This window comes from Macaca nemestrina, chromosome 10 (assembly GCF_043159975.1).
Source record: "Macaca nemestrina isolate mMacNem1 chromosome 10, mMacNem.hap1, whole genome shotgun sequence".
Lineage (NCBI taxonomy): Eukaryota > Metazoa > Chordata > Mammalia > Primates > Cercopithecidae > Macaca > Macaca nemestrina.
In genome coordinates this window covers 25,518,686-25,542,978 of record NC_092134.1, presented here as the reverse complement: position 1 = coordinate 25,542,978, position 24,293 = coordinate 25,518,686, and the positions used below count along the sequence as shown (strand labels likewise).

The 24,293-nt window shown below is 41.9% G+C and overlaps 1 protein-coding gene across 5 annotated transcripts in view; it reads right to left on the bottom strand.

The window, feature by feature from the left end:
• LOC105497670 (PR/SET domain 4) overlaps positions 1 to 23,807 on the bottom strand; it is a 45,336-nt gene extending 21,529 nt beyond the window's left edge. For 2 of the 5 annotated variants that reach the window (XR_011608877.1, XM_071071185.1), the window contains exons 1-11: positions 23,519 to 23,665; positions 23,062 to 23,328; positions 19,375 to 19,508; positions 16,452 to 16,637; positions 14,154 to 14,948; positions 9,338 to 9,487; positions 7,600 to 7,718; positions 5,990 to 6,075; positions 5,026 to 5,153; positions 3,742 to 4,056; positions 1,830 to 1,998 (exon numbers count right to left, since the gene is read on the bottom strand). Coding sequence is in view for 4 of the 5 variants with exons in the window: in XM_071071185.1 (XP_070927286.1) it covers positions 1,830 to 1,998; positions 3,742 to 4,056; positions 5,026 to 5,153; positions 5,990 to 6,075; positions 7,600 to 7,718; positions 9,338 to 9,487; positions 14,154 to 14,948; positions 16,452 to 16,637; positions 19,375 to 19,508; positions 23,062 to 23,072 (2,093 nt within the window). In the remaining variant the exon portion in view is untranslated. Of the gene's footprint in view, positions 1 to 1,829; positions 1,999 to 3,741; positions 4,057 to 5,025; positions 5,154 to 5,989; positions 6,076 to 7,599; positions 7,719 to 9,337; positions 9,488 to 14,153; positions 14,949 to 16,451; positions 16,638 to 19,374; positions 19,509 to 23,061; positions 23,470 to 23,518 lie in introns of those variants that run through there. The other 3 variants (XM_071071184.1, XM_011768937.3, XM_071071183.1) reach the window with 3 other exon arrangements.
• Between the last annotated feature and the right edge of the window lie 486 nt (positions 23,808 to 24,293).

Sequence of the window (24,293 nt, the reverse complement as noted above, 5' to 3'; positions counted from 1 at the left end):
ATAAACAGTCCAGATCCACATTTGTTAAGCAAATGTAAAATGAAAGGATAGAGGCTGTTATCAGCTTGATTCAAGCAAAACTTTTCCTCAAATTATAACTGTGTGATATTTAAGAAACAATACATCCACTTGCCAGAGACACTGTGGAAATCAGTCTTGCACATGGATGAAGTCAGTAGTCCTTAACCCTGGCTGGGCATGAGAATCACTCAGGGGGCTTTTTAAAATACCAAGGCCAGGGCTCTAACTCTGAACAATTAAATTAGAATTCCTGGGTGGGGTCCTAGCACCAAATGTTGTTTTTCACATTTTCCAAGGAAATTATAATGGGCAGTCTTCTGGACAAATATTTGTCCCCCTCACCTCAAATTCACATGTTGAGGCCCTAACACCCAGTGTGAGGTGGAGCCTTTGGAAGGCAGTTAGGGTTAGATGAGGTCATGAGGGTGGGGCCTCCATGATGTGGCATTAGTGTCCTTATGAGAAGAGATCAGAGCTCTCATATTCTTTCTCTTTCATTCTCTCAACAGAAATGTATTTTCTCACAGTCCTGGAGGCTGGAAGTCAGAGATCCGGGTGCCAGTCAAGGGGCCCTCTTCCAGGATTGCTCATGACTGCCTTCTCTCACTGTGTCTCTCCCCTATTGTTTGAGTCACAAAATCTGTAGTATTTTATTACCGCAACCTGAGCTGCCTAGACAGGCTGTTAGACTAGATGATCCAGGGATCTCTTTTGGCTCCAATATTGCACAATTTGATGTAATATTTGATAATTTCTGTCTCATTTTACAAAATTTCACCAGCAATGAAACTAAAGAAGTCTTTGTTTTAGAATGTCCTTCTGAGAGTTATGAATGTAGATCCAGGCTCCTTGGCTGTTTAGCATCTCAGGCTGCATTGTGATGAGGAAGCAGACAGAAGAACTGATATCAAAGCCAAGTCTATCCAAATTCTACATTAAGAATATAACGTTTTCAGTGAAGATAGATTTCTAAAGAGAATCTCCATAATATAAGCTGAGAATGTTTTCCTCCTCTTCTAACACTTGTTAAAAGCTAAGGACAACAAAATCCATTCCTTCTTTCTATGACCACTGTGACTAATGCAGTCTAGACATTTAATTACACTTGGATTCATGCAATAAATTCCTAATTGGTTTTCCAATATTTAGGCTTCTCCACCCTCAATCATCCTCTGTTCAGCTGCCTGAGTAATCTTTGTATTAACAGAATGGGTATGTCACTATGACACTCCTTTCCTTAAAATCCTATAATGTTTGCACAACAATGTGAATATAACTAACACTATTGAACTGGGCATTAAGATAATTTTTTTTTTTTACTGCAATTCAGACACACACACACACACAGAATAGTTCTGAAATGGCAGGGACTAGCAGATCCTTCAGTGTCGCCATTTTCTAAAATGAAATAGAATTTTCTTAATAGGACCAAAGGCTCTTCATGGTGTGGCTGCTGACTCTTACTCTTTTCACTCCATCACTCTCTTACGTGCACACTATTGTACAACTATAAGCAAACACTTTTAGTCAATAGTCCTTTTCGCCTCTATGTTTTTGTAGGTGTGAAAAAAGAGTACATGTGAAAAATAAGAAAAAGAAGCCAAGAACTGAAATCTTCCAGGATAACACCAAAAACAATGTTCCAACCTTGGCTTGGCTACATGGAACACAGAAGGCTTCTACCATGGTACCAAGGCAGGAAACAGATGATGAGCCAGGACTCCCCAGCCCTTCAATCAGCAGGCAGGCTGCAGCCACACAAAGGCTCCCCACCTGAGGAACAACATCTTGGCTGCAGGATAACTTACTGAGTGTGGATGAGCACATGCTGCTTGAGGTCCTGCCTCCGCATAAACAACTTGTCACAGTAATCACACTTAAGATTCTTCTCCCCAGTGTGGATAACCATGTGGGACTCCAGGTGAGCCTTCTGGGTGAAAGACTTGTCACACAAAGTACACCTGTAGTTCTTCTGACCTGCAAATCAGCCCAAAGTATCACACTGTGAAGAAAACAACTGCTGGCATCCCCAAGACAAACAGGCACACATATGGACATGCAGCAGAGGTAGCAATGAAACAGAGTTCACTGGTAAGCGGCACTTGACTTTCTAGGGTCATCTATGCAGGACCACTCAGAGCCCCCGAGTTTATATTCTGCAACTAAAGCTAGTAAATTAATCTGATCTCCTTTAGGACCTCTGATCTAAATATGTATTGTTAAAAATGTACAGGTGATACATAAAACTTGAAAAAAATGAGTTATAATCCTAATGCCCTGCCTAACACAAACATTAAGCAAAAAAAAACAAAAACAAAAACAAAAGAAAAAAACCACCTCATGAATTCTAGGACTTGTCTATAGGGAAACATATTTTTACAAGCTAGACTTCATAGTTTTCTATCTTTTTAAAACATGTAATATTGCCTTATAAACCAGGGATGAAACAAAATCCTTCCAAGAGTGCAAAAATAAGATTCCTCTAAGTCAGGGGTCAGTAAAACTTCTCTTAAAGGCTAGATAGAATTTTAGGCTTTGTGGGCCATAAGATCTCTGTTGCAAAAGGATGAGGAAGAAACTTTTGAAGATTTGGAGAAAAGATGACCCAAACAAGAAAGCTAAAACCATCAGTTATGGCCGGGCGCGGTGGCTCAAGCCTGTAATCCCAGCACTTTGGGAGGCCGAGACGGGCGGATCACTAGGTCAGGAGATCGAGACCATCCTGGCTAACACGGCGAAACCCCGTCTCTACTAAAAACACAAAAAATTAGCCGGGCGAGGTGGCGGCGCCTGTGGTCCCAGCTACTCGGGAGGCTGAGGCAGGAGAATGGCGGGAACCCGGGAGGCGGAGCTTGCAGTGAGCTGAGATCTGGCCACTGCACTCCAGCCTGGGTGACAGAGCGAGACTCCGTCTCAAAAAAAAAAAAAAAAAAAAAAAAAAACCATCAGTTATTTTGTAGTATGTACTAAAAAAAGTTAGTGGCCAGGCACAGTGGCTCAGGCCTATAATCCCAGCATTTTGGGAGGCTGAGGTAGGCAGATTGCTTGAGTCCAGGAGTTCAAGACCAGCCTTGGCAACATGGCAAAACCCATCTATATTAAAAATACAAAAATTAGTCAGGTGTGCTGGCGCTCATCTGCAGTCCATGCTACTCAGGAGGCTGAGGTGGGAGGATCACCTGAGCCCTGGAGACAGAAGTTATAGTGAACCAAGATGGTGTCACTGTACTCCAGCCTGGGCAACAGAGTGAGGCCCTATCTCAAAAAAAACTTTTTTCTTAAAAAGTACTAAAAGAAAGGTGTTGGTTTGAATGGAATTTAGAAAATGGAAGCTCAAAAAATAAATTGTGGCAATATTTATTGAGCAATAATATTAAAGGAGAGAAACTAGCTCTGGCTGGTGACTGAGGTGAGCTCTAATGAGAGGCTCAGACTCAGAAGCTTCTATTTAAGTCCAAACACATTGATCGGCTTCCTGATTATTAAGTGCATTTTCCCAGGCGCCTTCCAACTATGGTGGGGAGACCTGGAAAGCAGAACATCCTAATAACTGGAAGTGACAGCCTCCAAGGAATCTCAGTTAAACCACAAAGGTTTCCACCCTGAATTCTTTCTCTGACATCAAATCTCAACTCCACCTACTGTCCCTCTACAAAGCCTTTACTATCACATTTTCTAATTGTTGCAAAAATTCCATTCTGATGGGCCAACACAACTTACCTGTATGTATCTTGAGGTGGGTCCGCAGATTGCTGGGATCACTAAAAGCCTTGCTACAGAAATCACACTTGTGGGGCTTCATACCCATGTGACCCATAAAGTGGACATGAAGTTTGGAAGGAGAGATAAAAGCTTGGGGGCACATTGAGCACTTCCACTTCCTTTCTTTGCTGTGACTTGGCCCATGGCTGCCGCTATGGCCCTGGGTAGGAAGATGGTTATGGATGTGGCTGGTCAGATGGGCTTTGAACTCTGTGTAAGAATTGCACTCCTTGCCACAGTTACAGAGGTGCACATCTGGGTGTTCAGGAACACCTTTTAAAATAAAAAATTACTCATTATCTCCTGATACTTGAATCTTAAAACTTGTTCTTGACATTAACAATGATCACTTGCAGTTCTCCTTTCTCCCCAAATTTCCAATTTGCCCACTTCCTATAAAACTCAAATGTCTTATTCAGTGCTCTATCCCCAGCATCTAAAATAATGTACTTAGGGCCAGGCACAGTGGCTCATGCCTACAATCTTAGTGCTTTGAGAACCAAAAGTGGGAGGATCACTTGAGGCCAGGAGTTAAAGACCAGCCTGGGCAACACAGCAAGACCCCATAAAAAAAAAACTTAAAAATCATTGGCTGGGCATGGTGGTGCACACCCATAATCCTAGTTAATCAGGAGGCTGAAGCAGGAAGACTGCTTGAGCCCAGGAGTTCAAGGTTATAGTTGGCTATGATTGCACCACTACACTCCAGCCTGGCAGAGTGAGACCTTATCTCTAAATACACACATACATACATAAAATAAAATAGTGTACCAGGCACCAAGAAAGCACTTGGTAAATACTGGATTATAAGGTCTCTTTTATAAGCAAAATATTTAGATTTTGTAGCATACACAAACTCTTAAACACCCCTTGTCATCATGAAACAGCACAGCAAAGAGAAAGCCTATGCAGGTTAAATCAAACCCAGGGGCTTTGCTGTCCTTTGTGAGTTTACATCTCAATGGTGCTAGCTCGAAAAGTAGCCTTAGGAACTTCAATGCCCCAAACCAAAGTCCTACCATGAAAGACCATGTCATATGAATTATTGCTTGGTCAATAACATTCGGCTTGTGAAGAACCTCACAGATTTTAACACCTCAAATACAGAAGTAATAGTTTGCTTTTATACAAACAAAGGTATATGATTTGCTTCGGCTAACATGTATATCACTACCAAAACTTCAATCCTTGTCTTTGGTATTTTTACTATGCTAGATTCATGATAAACATATATTAACTTACCAATCTGCTGAGCATAATCTCGGCTATAATAAAAAAGCAGTTCATTTTCAGGAGGGATATCTTGTGAGGTGCAGAAAAAGATTTTTCCATCATGAGGATAAGCCACCAAATTCTGCTCTTCCCGGTTCCTGAGTTATCACATTTAATAGATGAAGCACATTAATTGTGAAATGCATACTAAGCACAACATTCCCCCCATTGCAAAATCCTATATGAAAGCTCAGGCAGAACTATTTCCTCTGGAATGTTTTTGTAATTTCCCATCCTATCTATGAGGAAGCAGCTGTAGAGAAACGGAATTCTTACTTCAGCATATTAGCTGATGACCTTTTGTAGTCAAAAATACTAGAGTCTCTTATTGGAAGCAAACAAAGTAAATAAAATGAAATCCTTAAAAAACATTATGACAAAGACATGGAGATAGCTAGCTAAACAAGGATTAACTCCAGTAACTCAGGGGTGGACTAACAGCCAATATAAAGAAAAGGCACCCACTTGCAAATTCAGTGCAGCTAACATGTATATCAGAACTATATTGTTCTTTAGTAAGTTTTTTTTTTTTTTTGAGACAGGATCTCACTTTGTCACCCAGACTGGAATGCAACAGCACCACCATAGTATGATCACAGCTCGAACTCTTCAGCTCAAGTGATCCTCCCAATAGCTGGGACTACACATGTATACCACAACACCCAGCTAATATGAAAAAAATTGTTTTAGAGATGAGGGTCTTGCTATGTTGCCCAGGCTGGTCTCGAACTCCTGGCCCAAAGCAATTCTCCCACCTCAGCCAACCCAAGTGCTGGGATTAAAGGTGTGAGCCACCATGCCAGGCTGCCTTGGGCTTTAAGTATGTCCAGGTGTTGGTGTAATTTGGATTATAACTCTTTTCTCTTTTATGCAAAGTTTCCTATTGAAAAACATCTAAATTGTAACTATTTTTCTCATCTGAGACTACTCATACCTGGCTTTGCGTACAAACATCATCCAATTACATTCATTTTCGTCAGTTGTAATGATGCAGAATTCTAGGACACCATTGTGGTATATCTGCCAACAGAAAGCAAGCACACATGTCAAATGCACTGACATGCAATAAAGTACTACATTACACTTAGGCCAGCAATCATCTCATTTACTCATTTGCAGTAGGTCCCAGCTTTCTTGGTGTCAAAATATATTCCTACCTTCTCCAACATGCTATCATTTCAACATTCTCCCTATTTCCAGCAATACAGTAAAGACCATGAGAGATCTACAGTTAGTGCTCAGTGAAGAGACTTTGTTTTTGATTATTCAAACTTTGCCTGGAAAAGACAAAAAACCAGTCTACCTGTTCACCTGTCTTCATCACCTATCACACAGTAGGCACTGAATGACAGAATGTCCATTAAGGGCAGAGGATCATCCCTTCTCACGATTTTCCCACATGGGCCTAGCATTCCAAATTTAAAGTTCCCAATGACAGTGGTACCTTACCTTTCCAATGATCACAAGACCCATTTTCCCCAAACTTCAAATTTGCAAGCATCATTCCCAATAGATATCCATGTGAAAACCTTGCATTTTTAACCCCTTTCATTAGAAAACTAGAAAAATAGGCCAGGTGCAGTGGCTCACGCCTGTAATCCCAGCACTTTGGGAGGTTGAGGAGGGTGGATCACTTGAGGTCAGGAGTTCAAGACCAGTCTGGCCAACATGGGGAAACCCCATCTCTACAAAAATACAAAAATTAGCTGGGCATGATGGCAGGTGCCTGTAAACTCAGCTACTTGGGAGGCTGAGGTGGGAGAGTCGCTTGAGCCCAGGAGGCAGAGGTGGCAGTGAGCCAAGACGGCACCATTGCATTCCAGCCTGGGCAACAGAGCAAGACTGCCTCAAGAAAAAACAAAAAAAAAACACAAAAAACTAGAAAAATAATCTTAGCTTCTTATTCCAGAATTATTTCCTAAGGTAAGTATTTGAGGAATGTTTTAGTTAATTATAAAATGAGACTTTTATCATATAAACAAAGTCCATGGTCTCAGCTGCCACAAGTAATTCAAATGCATTAAATGGTTAAAATAATTGGATTAACTCACAAAATGGAGACAAAAACAGTTTGTCCTCTCTTTCTAGTAGCTGGTGTTTTGCTGTATATTATAACTTGGCTACCAAGAATGATGAATGCACTTTGGGAGGCCGAGGTGGACAGATCACAAGGTCAGGAGATCGAGACCAACCTGGCTAACACGGTGAAACCCTCTCTCTAGTAAAAATACAAAAAATTAGCCAGGTGTGGTGGCAGGTGCCTGTAGTCCCAGCTACTCGGGAGGCTGAGGCAGGAGAATGGCGTGAGCCCGGGATGCAGAGCTTGCAGTGAGCCCAGATTGCACCACTGTACTCCAGCCTGGGCGACGAGCAAGACTCTGTCTCAAAAAAAAAAAAAAAAAAAAAAAAAGTACATTAAATAAATGATGACCAGTGAATGGCACTGTATCCGTTCTGGCTGATTTTGACTTTATCATAACTTTTTAACTACCTCTTACTAAGAAAAACAGCCAGAAGCCACAGAAAAGTTTCATCAGGACTGACCTTCCAGATATGGTTAACTGCCTTGTCTGTCCATTCTGCTACTTCCATGGAGTGACTCTGCTGGCCAATTAGAGGCCCAAAGCAAGTTCGCACAGGAATGGTTTCTCCAGTCCATACACCTATCAGTGGAAGGACACCAACTACACAATCAAGGATTTAAATAGCAGGATATAGAAGACAGAGGTGCTTCACCCATGCAATGAATCTTATTTTCAGTGAACTTAAGAACCAATATGTAGGCTGGGCATGGTGGTTCACGCCTGTAATCCCAGCACTTTGGGAGGCTGAGGTGGGTGGATCACCTGAGGTCAGGAGTTCGAGATCAGCTTTGCCAACAGGGTGAAACCCCGTCTCTACTAAAAATACAAAAATTAGCTAGGCGTGGTGGTGCACGCCTGTAGTCCCAGCTACTTGGGAGGCTGAGGCTGGAGAATTGCTTGAACCCGGGAGGCGGAGGCTGCAGTGAGTGGAGATCGGGCCAATGCACTCTAACCTGGGCAACAAAGCAAGACTCCATCTCAAAAAAAAAAAAAAAAACCAATATGCTAGCACTCCTCAGAAGTGGCTAAGCCTTGTGGGTCCCAGCCTGTAAGTATATAAAATGTAATGAACAGATAACACAGGGCTCACAATAAATGCTGAGTAAGAAGCAGTATCAGAAATTCCTGAACCTAGTTTTATCCACAGGGAATCTTACCATGTCTCTCCAAATACATTATTTTGGAGTTAAATATAAAAATGTTTGGGCATGGTAGCTCATATGTATAATGAGCCAACACTCTGGGAGGCCAAGGCAGGACTGCTTGAGGCCAGGAGTTCGAAACCAGCCTCGGCAACATAGTGAGATGCTGTCTCTATAAAAAAAAAATTTTTTTTTTAATTAGCTGGGCGTGACTGCACATGCCTGTAGTCCCAGCTACTTGGAAGGCTGAGGCAGGAAGATTGCTTGAGCCCAGGAGGTCCAGGCTGCACTCAAGTTACTGCACTCCAGATGTCAGGCCAACACACTCCAGCCTGGGCAACAGAGTGAGACCCCGTCTCTTAAAAATAAATAAATTAATTAAAAATAACAGAAAACATTATTCTATTGTAAAAATATAAAGCAATTACTATAGAAATAAATCAAACTTCTAAAATCTTTTGTGCTTAAAGCACTGCTGTATTTTACCTAAGCTGTCTGATGCTTTCAAATGACTCACACCCAAACTGCAGCTAAAAGAATAATGAACCTAATTTTATATTTCCAAAGAAATGTCACAGTACTCAGAAGCCATGCTAAATTCAAATATTGGTAAAGTCTGCCAATCTACATTCTTTATTCCTTTTTTCTAAGGAGCATTATACAATTTACAAACATTTGATCTAAATCTGTGTCAAGGTTATCAGTGGTGAATTTTCCATGTTTCTATAAAAGAAACTAAGTTTTAAGAAATGGGTTGTTAGAATTATTATTAGTGGATGGGACAGCTGAGAATAAAAATCTTCAAAGACTCAGTCTAGGACTTTTTGCTTTACTCAATACTGATTCTAACAAAGGAGAGGTTTCCCAATAAAGTTTTTGACTTGATTTATTGCTATCATCAGTGGACAAGACTAATATTCCATAAAAGCATAAACCTTAAGCCATAAATTGACTTCTGGTCCAAATAATTACTAAATTATACACATCCACTTTTACAACTGTACCCTACAAAGGAAGAAGAGATGTAATAGTGTTTTACAGTTCCAAGGTTCTTACCAACTTCTGCTCCCACAATTGACTGACGGAGAACAAGCTGCTTTGGGAGAGAAAGCCTTGCTCTGCTCTCTATTGGAGTGTCAGGAACAAAAGTCACTGGTCCATGTTCGGGACAGTCTGAGGGATAGGCGCGGTCACAGAGAGTGCACCCTGTAGATGGCAAATTTGAGCAATACAAATGGGTTTAGTTCAAGGAGGCTAAATTACCACCAGGCTTTTTTTGTTTCTTGTTTTTTGTTTTTTGAGACGGAGTCTTGCTCTGTCACCCAGGCTGGAGGGCAATGGCGCGATCTTGGCTCACTGCAACCTCTGCCTCCCAGGTTCAGGTGATTCTCCTGTCTGAGCCTCCCATGTAGCTGTGACTACAGGTGTGTGCTACCACACCTGACTAATTTTTCTATTTTTAATAGAGACGGGTTTTCCTCATGTTGGCCAGGCTCGTCTGGAACTCCTGACCTCAGATGATCCACCCGCCTCAGCCTCCCAAAATGCTGGGATTACAGGTGTAAGCCACCGTGCCCAGCCCCAGGTTTTAATGTAAATGCTAATTACTAAAATGTATCCAGTAAGAAGCATGGTTCTAACAGAGATATGCTGATCAAAGACTCACTTCCCTACACTAACATATATATCCACTCTTACACCACTCTTCAGACTTTTTTCTTTTGATCCAACAGGACAAGTTTCCTATTCAGTGCATAAGAGAAACATTGATCAAAAAATTGGCTGGGTATGGTGGTTCACGCCAGTAAACCCAGCAGTTTGGGAGGCTGAGGCGGAAGGATCACTTGAGCCCAGGAGTTCAAGACCAGTCTGGGGTAACATAGTGAAATCCCGTCTGTTTAAAAAGTTAAAAATAATAATAATAAAAGAAAAAATAGCACTATATTACTTCAACAATCAAGTACATTATCCCTTACATTAAGTAGATAATACATTTAGGTATGATGCCCTAAAGTCCAAAAGATTCCAATTCTGTAACTGTAAGAGGAAACTGAGTTGAAATGCTGTTATGCAGAGCCAAAATATGGCCACAGTGGTACAGCTGGCTCTGACCTCAGTGCCTATGCTCTGACTGTGCTATGAACATAGGCCACTGGGGTCAGAGCAGCTGCACCACTGCACTCTTTTGCTTCACTATAAATAAGATGGTCAACCAAGTTTTGATGACACACTCTTAAGACAAAAACAATCTGCAGCCTGCTCTTTCAAAGGGCAGACAGAATTGTATTCTTGCAGACATTATTTGCTTAAAATTCTTAGTTTCTTATTTTTCATATGGTCTTTCTTTCTGCATTGGCAGAGAGGATGCTGCCTTTATATATTGTTCTCTATTCTAACTACAACTTCATTTTCACAAGTTTATGAGTGTCCTCCTCCATTTTTGCTCTATTCTTTACACTTTCCACTCTGCTGAAGAACAGTATTTACGATACTATTATTCAAGCATTACGTTCAAACTCCAAAACCACTCACAAAATAGCTGGAATACATAAACCTTAGAACCACAGTCATCTATCTTATTTTCTCTTTTTTTTTTCTAAGATGGGGTCCCGATCTGTCACCCAGGATGGAGTGCAGCGGCGTTCCTGCTTCAGCCTCCTGAGTAGCTGGGACCACAGGCATGCACCACCACGTCTGGCTGATTTTTTAATACTTTTGGTAGAGACAGGGTTTCGCCATGTTGCCTAGGCTGGTCTCGAATGCATGAGACCAGATAGCAACATGGCAAATTATCTCTACCAAAAATACAAAAAATCAGCCGGGCATGGTGGCGAGCACTTGTAGTCCCAGCTACTGGGGAGGCTGAGGTGGAAGGATGGCTTGAGCCCGGGAGGTGGAGGTGGCAGTGAGCTGAAATTGCGCTACTGCACACCAGCCTGGGTGACAGAGCCAGACTCTGTCTAAAAAAAAAAAAAAAAATTAATTAATTAACTGTTGGCAAAAATGTAGAGAAATTAGAACCCTCATCCACTGCTGCTAAGATGATAACATGGCACAGCCACTTTGGAAAACGGTCTGGCAGTCCCTCAAAAAGTTAAACACACAGCAATTTCACTCCTAAATATCCAAGAACATATGTTCATACAAAAACTTGAGAATAGGCGGAAGGAGGGAATGGGAAGTGACTAATGGTTATGAAGTTTCTTTATAGGTTGACCAAAATGCTTTGGAAGGAGACAGTGGTGGTGGTTGCACTGCCTTGTAAATATACCAAAAAACCACTAAATTGCACATTTAAAATGTATACATAAATTATATCTCATTGTAACACACAAACACTTAGAAGCGGTTCCATTTGCCCCCTTAGGAAAAATATCAGTAAGCTTATTTAGGCCACCTCTTACCTTCTGCTAAATTAATGAGCCTTACATTCATTACATTCTTTGATTAAAACATTTTAAAATTCTAAATTTGAGACTTTAAAAGGTTAAAACTAGTCTCCCCATCGCCTGGATTTTGTGGCACTGAATGGTTCTGGGCTTCCTATTTTTGGCGCTCCCGTTGAGTCTATTTGGAAGCTCCTCTTCTGCTGCTGTATCTTGATATCCCTAGCCCTCTTCTCATTCCACATGCTTACTAGATAATTCCGTTCCACTTCTACAGACACAAATAACATCTTAATGTTGATAATTCTTAAATATTTCCAGACAGATCTCTCTCAGCTCCACACACAACTTTTCATTAGATATCTCTACTGGGTGTCTTACAGACACTGAAATCAACATGTCTAAAACTTGACTAATCGTCACTCCTCCCAAAATAATAAAAATCAAAATCGAATTCTCCTCTGCCTTTTACTACTACCCTACCTACTTAGTTTCTGTTTGTTTGTTTTTCCAGAGACAGGGTCTTACTATGTTGCCCAGGCTGATCTTGAACTCCTGGTCTCAAATGATCTTTCTGCCTCAGCCTCCCAAGTGATGGGATTATAGGTGTGAGCCAACTCATGGCCTTCTCTACTTACCCAGTTTCCGAAGCCAAAAACCAGGGTTTTCTCCTTAATCCTTCCCTCCTCCAACTTTATCCAATCAATAAGCTCAACTGGGCTCTCTGAAAATGTCCTCTACTCTTCTGTATCCTAATTACCTCTACTCTAGATTGGACAATCATCACCTTTCCCATAAATTACAGTATCTTCCACACCTCCTTGCCTCTCAACAAATTTATTCTCACATTGCAGCAAAAGCCCTACCCCAACCCTTACTCCCTAAAACTCTTGACCTGGTCTTAAAAGAGCCTTTGTGTTCTGGCTCCTACTTCTCTCTCACCACATGACCCCTCTCTTCACCCTCATTGTATGCTTCAGCAATTCTGAAACACTCATGATTCTTTTGGTTCTAGGCACTTACAGGTGCCAACTCTTATCTTCCTGACTCTCAACTGCCCACACCTTTCTTGTCCTTAAGGTCTGTGCTAACATGTATGTTACTTCCCTTGGTTAAGTCTTCCCTGACCCTTCTATGGCCTGGCTAGTTGCTCCCCTTCAGGCTACTTTAGTACCATGCACTTAATCCCATCTTCACACTTATTATTACACTGTATTGTAACAGTCTCCTATGCTTCCTACCAGACTGTAAGCTCCTTAAAGGTATGTACACACACCGTCTCTTGGTAGATCATTCTATCCCTAGCATCTAGCAGAGGCTGCCACATAGTAAGCACTAAAGAGCCCGGCATGATGGCTCACATCTCTAATCCTAGCACTCTGGGAAGCTGAGGCAGGAGGAATACTTGAGTCAAGTTCAAGACCAGCCAAGGCAACATAGTAAGACCCCCATCTCTACAAAAAATTTAAAAAGTAGCCAGGTGTGGTGGTACACACTTGCAGTCCCAGTTACTCAGGAGGCTAAAGTGGGAGGATTGCTTGAGCCCAGGAGGTTGAGGCTGCAGTGAGACGTGATCACACCACTGCACCCTAGCCTGGGCAACAGAGAAACCCTATCAATAAAATAAGCACTCAACATGTTTCCTGCGTGAATGAAACGTAGTGACACCAGTAAATCAACTGTTTTTATATTGTTTTTTGTTGTTGCCCAATAAGAAAAACTTTTACATGCCCAGGAATAATAATTTATATGCACCCTGAGCAAAGAAAAAAATGCATTTACATTCACCTACATTTTTCCATAGGGTTATAAAAGTTACCTAATAATTTTCACAAGGCATGTCACAAACAACTTTACTAGAATTTACCCCTATAACTCTCTATTTGTGAAATCTTGGGAAATACCTTAACTATTACTGGGCTAAACTGACCTTTTAAAAAAAAATACTGTATTATCATTATGATTGTTTTTCAGAGACAGGGTCTCACTTTGTTGCCCAGGATGGAGTGCAGTACTATTCACAGGTGTGATCATAGCCCACTATAGCCTGAAACTCCTGGGCTCAAGCAACCTTCCTGCCCCTGCCTCCAGAATAGCTGGGACTATTCACAGGTGTGATCGTAGCACACTATAGCCTGAAACTCCTGGGCTCAAGCAACCCTCCTGCCCCTGCCTCCAGAATAGCTGGGACTACAGGCACACACTACCGCACGTGCTAAGCTTATCTGCAAAATACAAAAATGACTACTTCACATTTAATTTCTTCAGGAGGATGCTGTAAGAACCAACTAAATGTATGTATATCATTTGGCTTACTTGAAGAAAAAGCACCACATTAATATAAAGGACAATACCAAGACAAAGAAAAGTTCCAAGGTCTAGTTACTTTCTGTACTCCCTTAATGCCAAACTTTGTGACTTAACTGGTTAGGGATGGTGGCCCTTTTTACAAATATTTCCAAAAAAGAAAGGCTAAGCACACTCACAAATTGTAAACAAGGTTGCCATGTTTTCCTTGTTTGAATTGGAGTCTTCCATTTGCAGTGAAGGTGGTACAAAAGAAAGACTGTCTGAAGATACATCTACATGACCTGTCCCCATAGCAACCTCCTGGGTGATGGAGGAGACAGCCACAGGTTCTAGGCTGAGGCCAACTTCATGGAGGGAAACAGACTCTAGGGAGGCAAGGTTGTGTGAGGTAGAGAGTGCCACGCTTACAGAGTTGGTGCTCATGGCCACAGTGTGGATGGAGTCACTGAGGGCACTGTCAGACATGCCATTGACCCGACTTGCAATGTGGTCTGTCTCCATGACCACAGGGAGCTCCAGGCCATTCCCATGCATGGGTATCACACCACCATGTCCTACAGCGTCTGCTGCAAGGTTGTTGCTCACAGAATCCACAGACAAAGGTTCATGACTTCTGGAGCCATTTGGGATTTGGGAATGGTCGCCTGCAACACCGTCCATTGTAAGCTCCTCTGCCATTCCATCTGTCGAAATTGGGCTGGTAACCCTAGAAACGTTCTCCATAGTGATTGCCGTGTCCAAGGCCACCTCATGGCCATCACTGGGATGAAGACTTTGGGCACCATGTGTGTTCACAGAGCGAGAATCTATTGAAACAATGCCTGGTTCTAATCCAACATTTCCATTGGACTGATAGGGATCTAGTGCTGAAGGGTTATTGGTGATAGATAATGCTGTATTACCATCAACATTTATAGAGTTGGGGTGGATGTACTGAGGAGGTGGTCTGTCAGCTAAATAAGATAAAATGCCTGAGAAAAGGAAAAGATAAGATATCAGAGACTTTTAGTACATTATTGAAGAATTCCAAGCACTAGAAGCTATTTCCTTACAAATATTACTAAGTTCAAATAATCTCCTGCTTCTTTAATTTAATCGATACACATTATTTTACAAATAGCAACATACATATACCATAATTGAGTTTTTTCTGTAAAACTCAAAAATCCTTAAAAAGTTAACTATGTTCCTTTGAAGCTAACTGGGAATCACTAACGAAAACACTACCTTTAATATACATATGGCTGCAATTCCTGAGTCCTAAGGCGTAAAATTTGCTCTACTAATTATTAAAAGGTAAAATGATCTAAGAACAGATCTTCTACATGAAAAATAAAACTTAATTAAATACAATTTAATATAATTAAACTATCATAACACAAACTATTTAATACAAGTCACAATTGTACCTGTTTTATTAAAACAAAACAAATTAACACTTGTGCTTGGGAGGATGTGGTGAAATGACACTAAACTGCCAGTGGGAATGTAAACTGCTAAAACTTCTTTGTGAAGTATATATATTAAGAACCTCAAAAATGTTAATACCCTCTTGTACAAGAAATTCCACTTATGGTAATCTTCTCTAAATCCATTTTGTAAATATTATACATAAAGACATTCATAAGAGCGTTACAATGGTAATAAAAGCTGGAAAAACCAAACTGTCCAACAATAAAGATAATAAATCATCAAATACCCATTCAGTAGAAAGTAATGCATCATTAAAAAGGATAATTATGAAAACCACGTAGCAGCAAAGGAAAATACCCACGTAACAGCAGAGAAAAAGATAAAGTGAAAAAAGTAAAGATAAACAATTGTACAGAAAGTATGGTCTTGGGCCAGGCACAGTGGCTCATGCCTGTAATCCCAGCACTTTGGGATGCTGGAGTGGGCATATGGCTTCAGTGCAGGAGTTCGAGACCAGCCTGGGCAACATGCCAAAACCCCATCTCTTTTTTTAAAAAAAGTTACTTATAAAAAAGAAAGACAGTATGGTATGGTCTCAAGGCAGGCATGTGCCTGTAGTCCCAGCTACTCAAGAGTCTGAGGTGAGAGGATCACTTGAGCCCAGGAGTTCCAGTCCAGCCTGGGCAACATAGTGAGACCCCATCTCCGAGAGAAAGAGAGAAAAAGAGAGAGAGAGAGAGAGAGAGGGAGACTCTCTGTACTGCTTGACTGGAATTATAGCTGCAGAATTATAAAGACTGAATGAAAGAGATACTGGAAGAAAAAGAAGAAAAATTATGTGCAATTAAGAAATTCAGCTTAGTCAAACTGTATTAATAATGTGTTATACGCACACTTTAAGAGGAAAAGTACATAAATATAAACAAAGATATTTTTCCTGCCTAGAGATTAATATCTAATAGTGACAAACAGAAAAAAGTGTTATTCAGATCTTCAGGAACTAAGCTTAAAAGCTGGCGCCATTCTTTTTTTCTAACATCCCAAATAACTCTAACACTTACCAGGTAGAATGGTTCTGAAATAACTGCTCTCCAGGTGAGGGTAAGGTGGTGGAGGTAGGGTGTAGTTTCTTTCAGGTAACCCACACATCACCCCGCGATCTCCAATACCCATTGGGAGCATTAGAGACAGAGCAGAAGGCAGAGAGCTCAGGGAGGGACCCAGGTTTGGAATTGCCACTGGGAGGCCTACAAAACAAAATTTTTTTTCTCAGTTAAAAGAAAATAGGTAACTAAAAGTTCTCACGACAACCACTGGCTAAATTCTTAGAAAGGTTTTTACATATGGGCAAAAATCTCACCTAGTACCCCTTTTCATCCTTAGACGATGTGCAAATATCCACAAATAGTCCTAAACAAAGTAGTCGTAGTCCCAAAGATAGTTTTTAAGTTAGTTCTAAACTGGCAAGTTAATACTCCAATTGTCTGTATTGTGCTTAAATACCAAAATATTTAATTAATTAATTATCGATTGATTTGAGACGGAGTCTTGCTTTGTTGCCAAGGCTGGAGTGCAGTGGTGTGATCTCGGCTCACTGCAATCTCCGCCTTGAGGTAGGGTTCAAGCGATTCTCCTACCTCAACCTCATGAGTAGCTGGGATTACAGGCACACATCACCACACTCGGCTAATTTTTGTATTTTAGCTAGAGACAGGGTTTCACCATGTTGGCCAGGCTGGTCTCGAACTTCTGGCCTCGAGTGATCCACCCACCTCAGCCCCCCAGAGTGCTGGGACTGCCACCGTGCCCAGCGAAAATATTTAATTTAGAATTAAAAACCGAGTTTAAACACAAGAAAACAAATTATACACAGAAAAAAATGGAAACATAAAATATTCACAGGAGTGGTCCCTAGGTAGCGATAGTATGAAATTGTTTTGGTATTTTTTAAACTTTATTATGTTTACCATTTTATATGGTGAGAATATTTCATTTCTACTCAGAAAATAACGTAATTTAGTTAGATGTAAAACTGTACATGTACATTTTCATACAATCTTTTGTATATATGCTATACTTTGTGATTAAAAAAAACTTTAAATGTGAGATTGTATCTACTTTGAGTTATATGTACTTCCAAAGTGAAGTGACTTTTACTGTGCTTAAGTATCATAATAAATACCCATCAACTAGGTCAGGGCTGATTGGCATATTTTTGCTAGGGGCAATATTTTTTTTTTTTTTTTTGAGACAAGGTTTTGCTATGTTGCCCAGGCTGGAGCACAGCAGCATTATCATGGGTCACGCAGCCTCAGCTTTCCGGGCTCAAGTGGCCCTCCCATTTCAGCCTCCTACATAGCTCCTACATAGCTGGGACTACAGGCATGTGCTACCATGCCCAGCTAATTTTTATTTTTTTCTTTGCAGGGATGGGGTCTCCTTATGTTACCCAGGCTGATCTTGAACTCCTGGGCTCAAGTGATCCTCCTGTCTTGGCTTCTCAAAGTGCAGGGATTACAGGCGTGAGCCACTGTGCCTGGTTGGCAATATTTTTTAATAAGTTTTCCTCCTTAACAAGAGTGCCCACTAAAAGGAATGCCTACAAAACAATCAAATGGGTTAACCACTAATAATTTTTAAAAATTTCTTTTGTGGACACTTAAATGTGAAGAGACCCTAGTTTCGATGAATCTTATTTAACTGCTGCATTTTATTAATTAAGCAAGTAATTCTCTTTAGAGAACTATTTAAACAAGATATAGATTTATTTACACTAACTCCTACTTTGACAAAGAAAGTCCAATACATTACAATGTCATTGATCCTAAAGAACTGACAGCTTATCATTGTAATAATCAATAGAATATTTATTCCATTTATATTCCATTTCAATGGAATAAGAAAATGAAGCTAGGCAGAAAAAAGGTTTTAAAAGTACAGTGATGGCTGGCATGGTAGCTCACGCCTGTAATCCCAGCACTCTGGGAGGCCAAGGAGGGCAGATTGCCTGAGGTCAGGAGTTTAAGACCAGCCTGGCTAATATGGTGAAACCCTGTTTCTACTAAAAATACAAAAAATTAGTCGAGCGTGGTGGCACGTGCCTATAGTCCCAGCTACTCGGGATGCTGAGGCAGGAGAATTGCTTCAACCCGGGAGGTGGAGGTTGCAGTGAGGCGAGATCGCACCACTGCACTCCAGCTTGGGCAATAAGAGCGAAACTCCATCTCAAAAAAAAAAGAAAGAAAGAAAGAAAGAAAATTAGCCAGGTGTAGTGGCATGTGCCTATAATCCCAGCTACTCCGGAGGCCAAAGCAGGAGAATCATTTGAACCTGGGAAGCAAAGGTTGCCGTCAGCTGAGATCGTGCCCCTGCACTCCAGCCTGGATGACAGAGCGACATTCTGTTTTAAAAAAGAAAAAAAAAAGTACAGTGATAGGAAGAGTGAATTTTTCCTATACTATTTTGCTGTGTATGGAGGCTCATGAGACGTTCCATGTAAAAGCCCCATGTAAAAGTACCATACTGCTTTCCACATAATTTTAGACCTGGTGCATCTGCAGTTATTGCCATTTAATTTCAAACCCAGTGGAATATAAAGCCCAATTCCCCATGCTCTCTGGGAAGAGTTATTAGAGTAACTTTAACTGATTCTCTTCTATTAACCCAGGGACAGAGTACTAAAGTGTGAACCAGATGAATGGGCAACCCTAAATAAAATGCCAAGTTAATTACAGCTCTAGACAAAAAGCTACCAACTTAGAAGAGGACTATCAGAAAAAAACTGCTACTACTATCCACTAGAACTCTAATATTCTACCTCTACAAAAACCTTCTTTTCCATTACCTATCACATGTCGAACCACCATTCAGGCCTGCTTACCTTCTCCTTTCTACCCTTAAAGGGGCTCTGATCTCTTCTAGACTCCATTTAGAATTGATAACACAGTTAAGTGTTGAAAGCAGTAGGTCTCCCTTACCACTCACCTGGGGCAGGGATGGCACTGTGAGTGGGTGAGGCAGCCAATCCCAGGTGACTTCCTGAGACTGGCAAGGCATTGCTCACAGAGGATGAAGTCAGCTGCTCCATCCCCACTGGGCTCAGGTTCATTTCATTCATTCTAGAAAAGAACACACACAACTAGTTATGCAAAAATTTACTCTGATGACTCTGTATTAAGATACTGAAGAAACTGAAACAGTGGGGATGGGGAAATGGGACTTGGCCAACTATTCACTTTTACACTCAACAATTCTCTTAGACAGCTAGTGCCATATTCTTTCTACTGATAAGAAAACTGAGATTGAGACATTAAAAAACTCAATTCAATGTCACATAGCAGAAATAGGATTTGAATTCTGCCTTGCTCGAAACTCTAGGCACACCATCTAAAGCAAGGTTTGCAATCCTTAGAGCACATGGCAATGACAGTTTGTTTTTTTTACATCACTCAAGCTTCGTCTTTTACAATATTTATTTTTCTCCAAATGGCTTATTTCAAACCAGTAGTTTTTTAGGCAGTGCATTTTAACTTACTCAAATAAATTTTACTAATCACTTCCAATAGGAGTTAAAGATCCAAATTATCAATGATGTGAAAAGCACCATATTTTCCCCATTCAGCAACAGTTTACTAAGATTCTGTATCAGTTTTTAATGTCCTAATATTAATGTCCTCCATATATTGAGGGTCACTATGCAAGCTTTGCTACCACTTCATTTAAAATGACTTCAAATCCTCACACCAATGCTGCAACGTAAGATAGATGAGGGAATTATGGCTCAAAGAGGCCATGTCATATGCCCCAAATCACATAGCTGTTAAGTGAAAGAACACAGATTAAACTGCAAAACACTGCCAAAAAGTTTTTCATTGCACCAAACTTTTTTTTAACTACAGACTATTGTTGGCAAGGTGAAGAATCTAGGAATCACCTTTTCTATGCAATCCATCTTGCACTGCCATTACAAATGTCTTTCGAATAAGAGTAATACTGATTTGAATAAAACAGCACTGAAGGCTATTATCAAAAAGTATTAGTTCTTTTATCAGAATTCAGAGACTGTCATATTACAAACATTATAGAACCACTAGGCTAGCCAACAGGTTATCCAAAAGGGGCTCTCTAATGACCTCCAGTCCTTACACTGAGCATCATAATAATGAATTATTCTCTGCGTATGGGAGGGCTGAAGCAGAGAAGCAGAGAAGAGGAATCAAATGAGGTTACATATTCCTCAGCAGTGAAATCAAATCTAAATAGGTTTTTAATTCTGAAAAACGGCAACGCCATTTTATCAATCAACCTGAAAATAATAATAGCTAAAATTTATGGCTCCCTTACCATGTGCTACGTATTGGGCTAAGTGATTTACATGTAACTATCTCTCTTAATCCTTTTGTTTTTGTTTTCGTTTTTGAGACAGGGTCTTGCTCAGTCGCTGCAAGCTGGAATGCAGTGGCATGATCACAGCTGACTGCAGTCTCTACCTTCTAGGCTCATGAGATCCTCCCACTTCAGCCCCCCAAGTAGCTGGAACCACAGGCATGTGCCACCATGCCTGGCTAATTTGTTTTTATTTTGAAGAGATGGGGTCTCCCTATGTTGCCCAGGCTGGAGGTCGGTATTATTCTTAATCCCACTTTAAAGATGAGGAAACTTAAAATTCAGTGATGCTAAGAAACTTAACCCAGAATCACATAACCAGTAAGGAGAGTTGGGATTTAAATTCAGATCTAATTTAAGAAACCAAAGCTCTTAACTATAGTAAGAAAAAGACATTACAATAAAGGAACTATATTGCCTTTTACACAGTTGCAATACATTAGGGCCTATCTACTTATATTGTGGCGTATATTTAAAGTTCCACATAGACCTGTTTCCTGCATTATGATACACCCATAAGTTTCACCCTTATCCCTGGCCATGTATCCCATAAAACTAAGCTCTAAGACATCAATAAAATGTAAAAGGCCAACGTAGTACCTTGTATAGAACAGACATTCTGAATTTTTTTTTCTAATTGGATGGAGCAATGCTAACTCATCATCCTTATCAGAAAGACAGCTAGAAGCACCTGGCAAATGAGGTACACCTTATGAAGAACAGCATGCTAATAACAGTTTTTATTAGACTATAAAGCAGGCCAGGCATGGTGATTTACACCTGTAATCCCAGCACTTCGGGAGGCCAAGACAGAAGGATCACTTGAGCCCAGGAGTTGGAGACCTCCCTAGGCAACACAGTGAGACCCCTGTCTCTACTAAACTTTTTTTTTTTAAACTTAGCCAGGCATGGTGGTTCGTGCTTGTGGTTCCAGCTACAGGGGAGACTGAAGTGGGGAGGTCGGGGCTGCAGTGAGTTCTGCTTGCACCTCTACACTCCAACCGGGGTGACAGAGTGAGACTGTGTCTTAAAAACAAAACAAAAAAAAAAGCAAACAATCCCTGTAGCCTAAAGAAAACATATCTCCTTAATTTTGAAAGCTGCTGGGCTTGAGTTGATTTAAAACAGACTTTTCCCATAACTCTTTATAGCTACAACCATAATTAAAACACTACAATCACTACAGCCATAACAGCCTACTTAACAAATTGGTTACAATATTTTTTAAAAGTACAACTACAGGTCTGCACCTTCAACTCTCATTCTGAAAATTCCTGAATATTTATTTAATCTCAAGATAAAAATCAGCATGGTGTTTCTAGGTTGAGTCCTAGGCCTTCTCAAACCAGAGTTTAATGCGAGAGGCTCAGCAGATTTCTGCTTTGTTGTGAGTCACTAAAACGTGATGACCTCAGCAGCCATAAACCAAAGGTAATGAGTATCCCACAGAGAGAAGGCAGATGAAGGGAATGTACAATATGATCCTCATAAGACTTTCTCATTCTAAAATGCAATTCTATTCTCATTTTCTTTCTCCTATGAGATTCTAAGAAGCAATCCCGGAAGATGGCAAGAATCAAGATACTAAGCTCTATCTTACCTACTCATTTAGGGTAAAATAATTTCCTACACAGTTCTGCACTTTATGTGTGTGTTTCTAATTGACCTATGCAACCATCTGCCAGGGGCTGATTTTACACCTCTTCGCATAAAATATAAGAAACTAACTGAAATGCAGCCACTTTGCAAAGTGGGGCTTCAATAATTTCAATGAATTTGTGCCTTATCTTCCTCATTCTAAACATATGGCCTTTGAAAGGGTCTTGAAAAAACAGCCAAATACAACAATTTCTTTGGCCTGTTTCTGTACTTAAAAGTACTTTAAACATCAGCACGAAGCTTGCAGAATTAAGAACTTAATTCCCTCACTCTATCGTCCCTGCCATACCAGCAAAACTCAAGGTGAAGCATAATGAGACAATAATACACTTTGGAATCCAGAAAAATATATTAAACGCTCAAATAACTGAAAGACACAGGAAAAAGGTGTTAACAAGCCAACAATAAACGTGTGACTATTGGGAACAACTTTTCACATGTGGAGTAAATTAGGATGCACGAGATTACATTCCATCCAATACTTGTTTCTGGATTTCTTGTCCCCTTTGCAAATCACACCTGTAACCTTCTTAATGGCACCAAAAACAACGGCACTGACCCTGGACACTCACTTGCTAGATAGTTTCCAAAGATGTCACCAGTGCTGAAGCCCACCTCCCTACTCACCTGTGATGCATCAGCTTGGGGCCAAATGTCAGAGAAAGGAGCGCTCGGGTGGTGGGGAACAGGCATCAGGGTTTGCGTTCCACGGTCACGTGCTACCGCATCTTGCTCACAACCGCTGCACCGACGCGGCCACTCGTCCCCGGGGTCGCCCGGGGCCGCCCAACTTCTCCCGACGGCCGGTGGCCGTGCACCCCGTCACGGGTTGGGGCATGTCGGGGAACACCCGGGGCCTTCCGTCCAGAAGCTTCGGGAGGGGGGCTGCCCAACCTGGGGGAGTGGGACAAGAGCGGTCACCAAAACCACAACGAGGTCGCAGCTCCCATCTTCTAGCCACCTGAGAGCCCCAGGCGCTGCCGACACTGCCTCCCAAGGCCTGCGGATTAGCCCGCCGGCCGGGGGCCCGCAGGCCGGGCCGCCTCTCCCCGCCCCGCTCCGGCTGGGCCCGCGCGCAGCCCACCTGACAGCTGCGCTGGGGGCGCGCGCGCCTGCCCCACTGCTTTGTTCCTCATCCGGGCAGAGTTCGCCTCGGGGCCCTGCCCGTTCCCTCGGCCCCCTCACCCCGGGGGCCGTTGCCCTAACGTTTCCCCGCCCGGCCCGGCCCTTCCCGGCCCGCTGCTGCCTCAGGGCCGCACCCTCCGCGGCGCGTTTCCGGCTCCTCAGCCACTCTCGGCACCCGCCGCTCCGCCCCCAGTGCGTGCGCCCTCCCCGCCGCGGCCCGCAAGCGGCGCCCGCGCACCGCCTCGCCCCTCTCCCAGCCCAGGCCTCTCCGCGCGTGCGCGCGGCAGACGCGCTGGCCGCGAGAGGCTCCGCCGCGAGCTCTGCGTCTCCATCCGGCCGGCTAGAATCGAGCGCCGAGCGATCGACCTATAGTTGCTAGGCGACCAGGGTTGCTATACCTGCAGGGAGTGAGTTTTGAATCCCCTGAATCCCGCAGACTCAAGATTTCAGTCTTCATGACATTCCCTTACTAGAGAAGCATGGGTCCACACAAAGTCCCCAAAATTCGAAGTATGGGATTTGGCCCCAAGAGTTGCCTCTGCTGCCCAGGAGGAATTGAGATTCTATCCTGAATATTTTTCTCTGCTACGTCTGAAGGCTGTCCAGTTTGCCTGCTTCCCGTCGTAAATGCTGGGGTTTGGGATTTTAAACAAATTTCCTTCCCCTTTTCTCTGCCCTTAGTTCTCTACTGCGCGCCAGGCACTGTGCCTAACGCTTGGAGTACCGAGATGGCT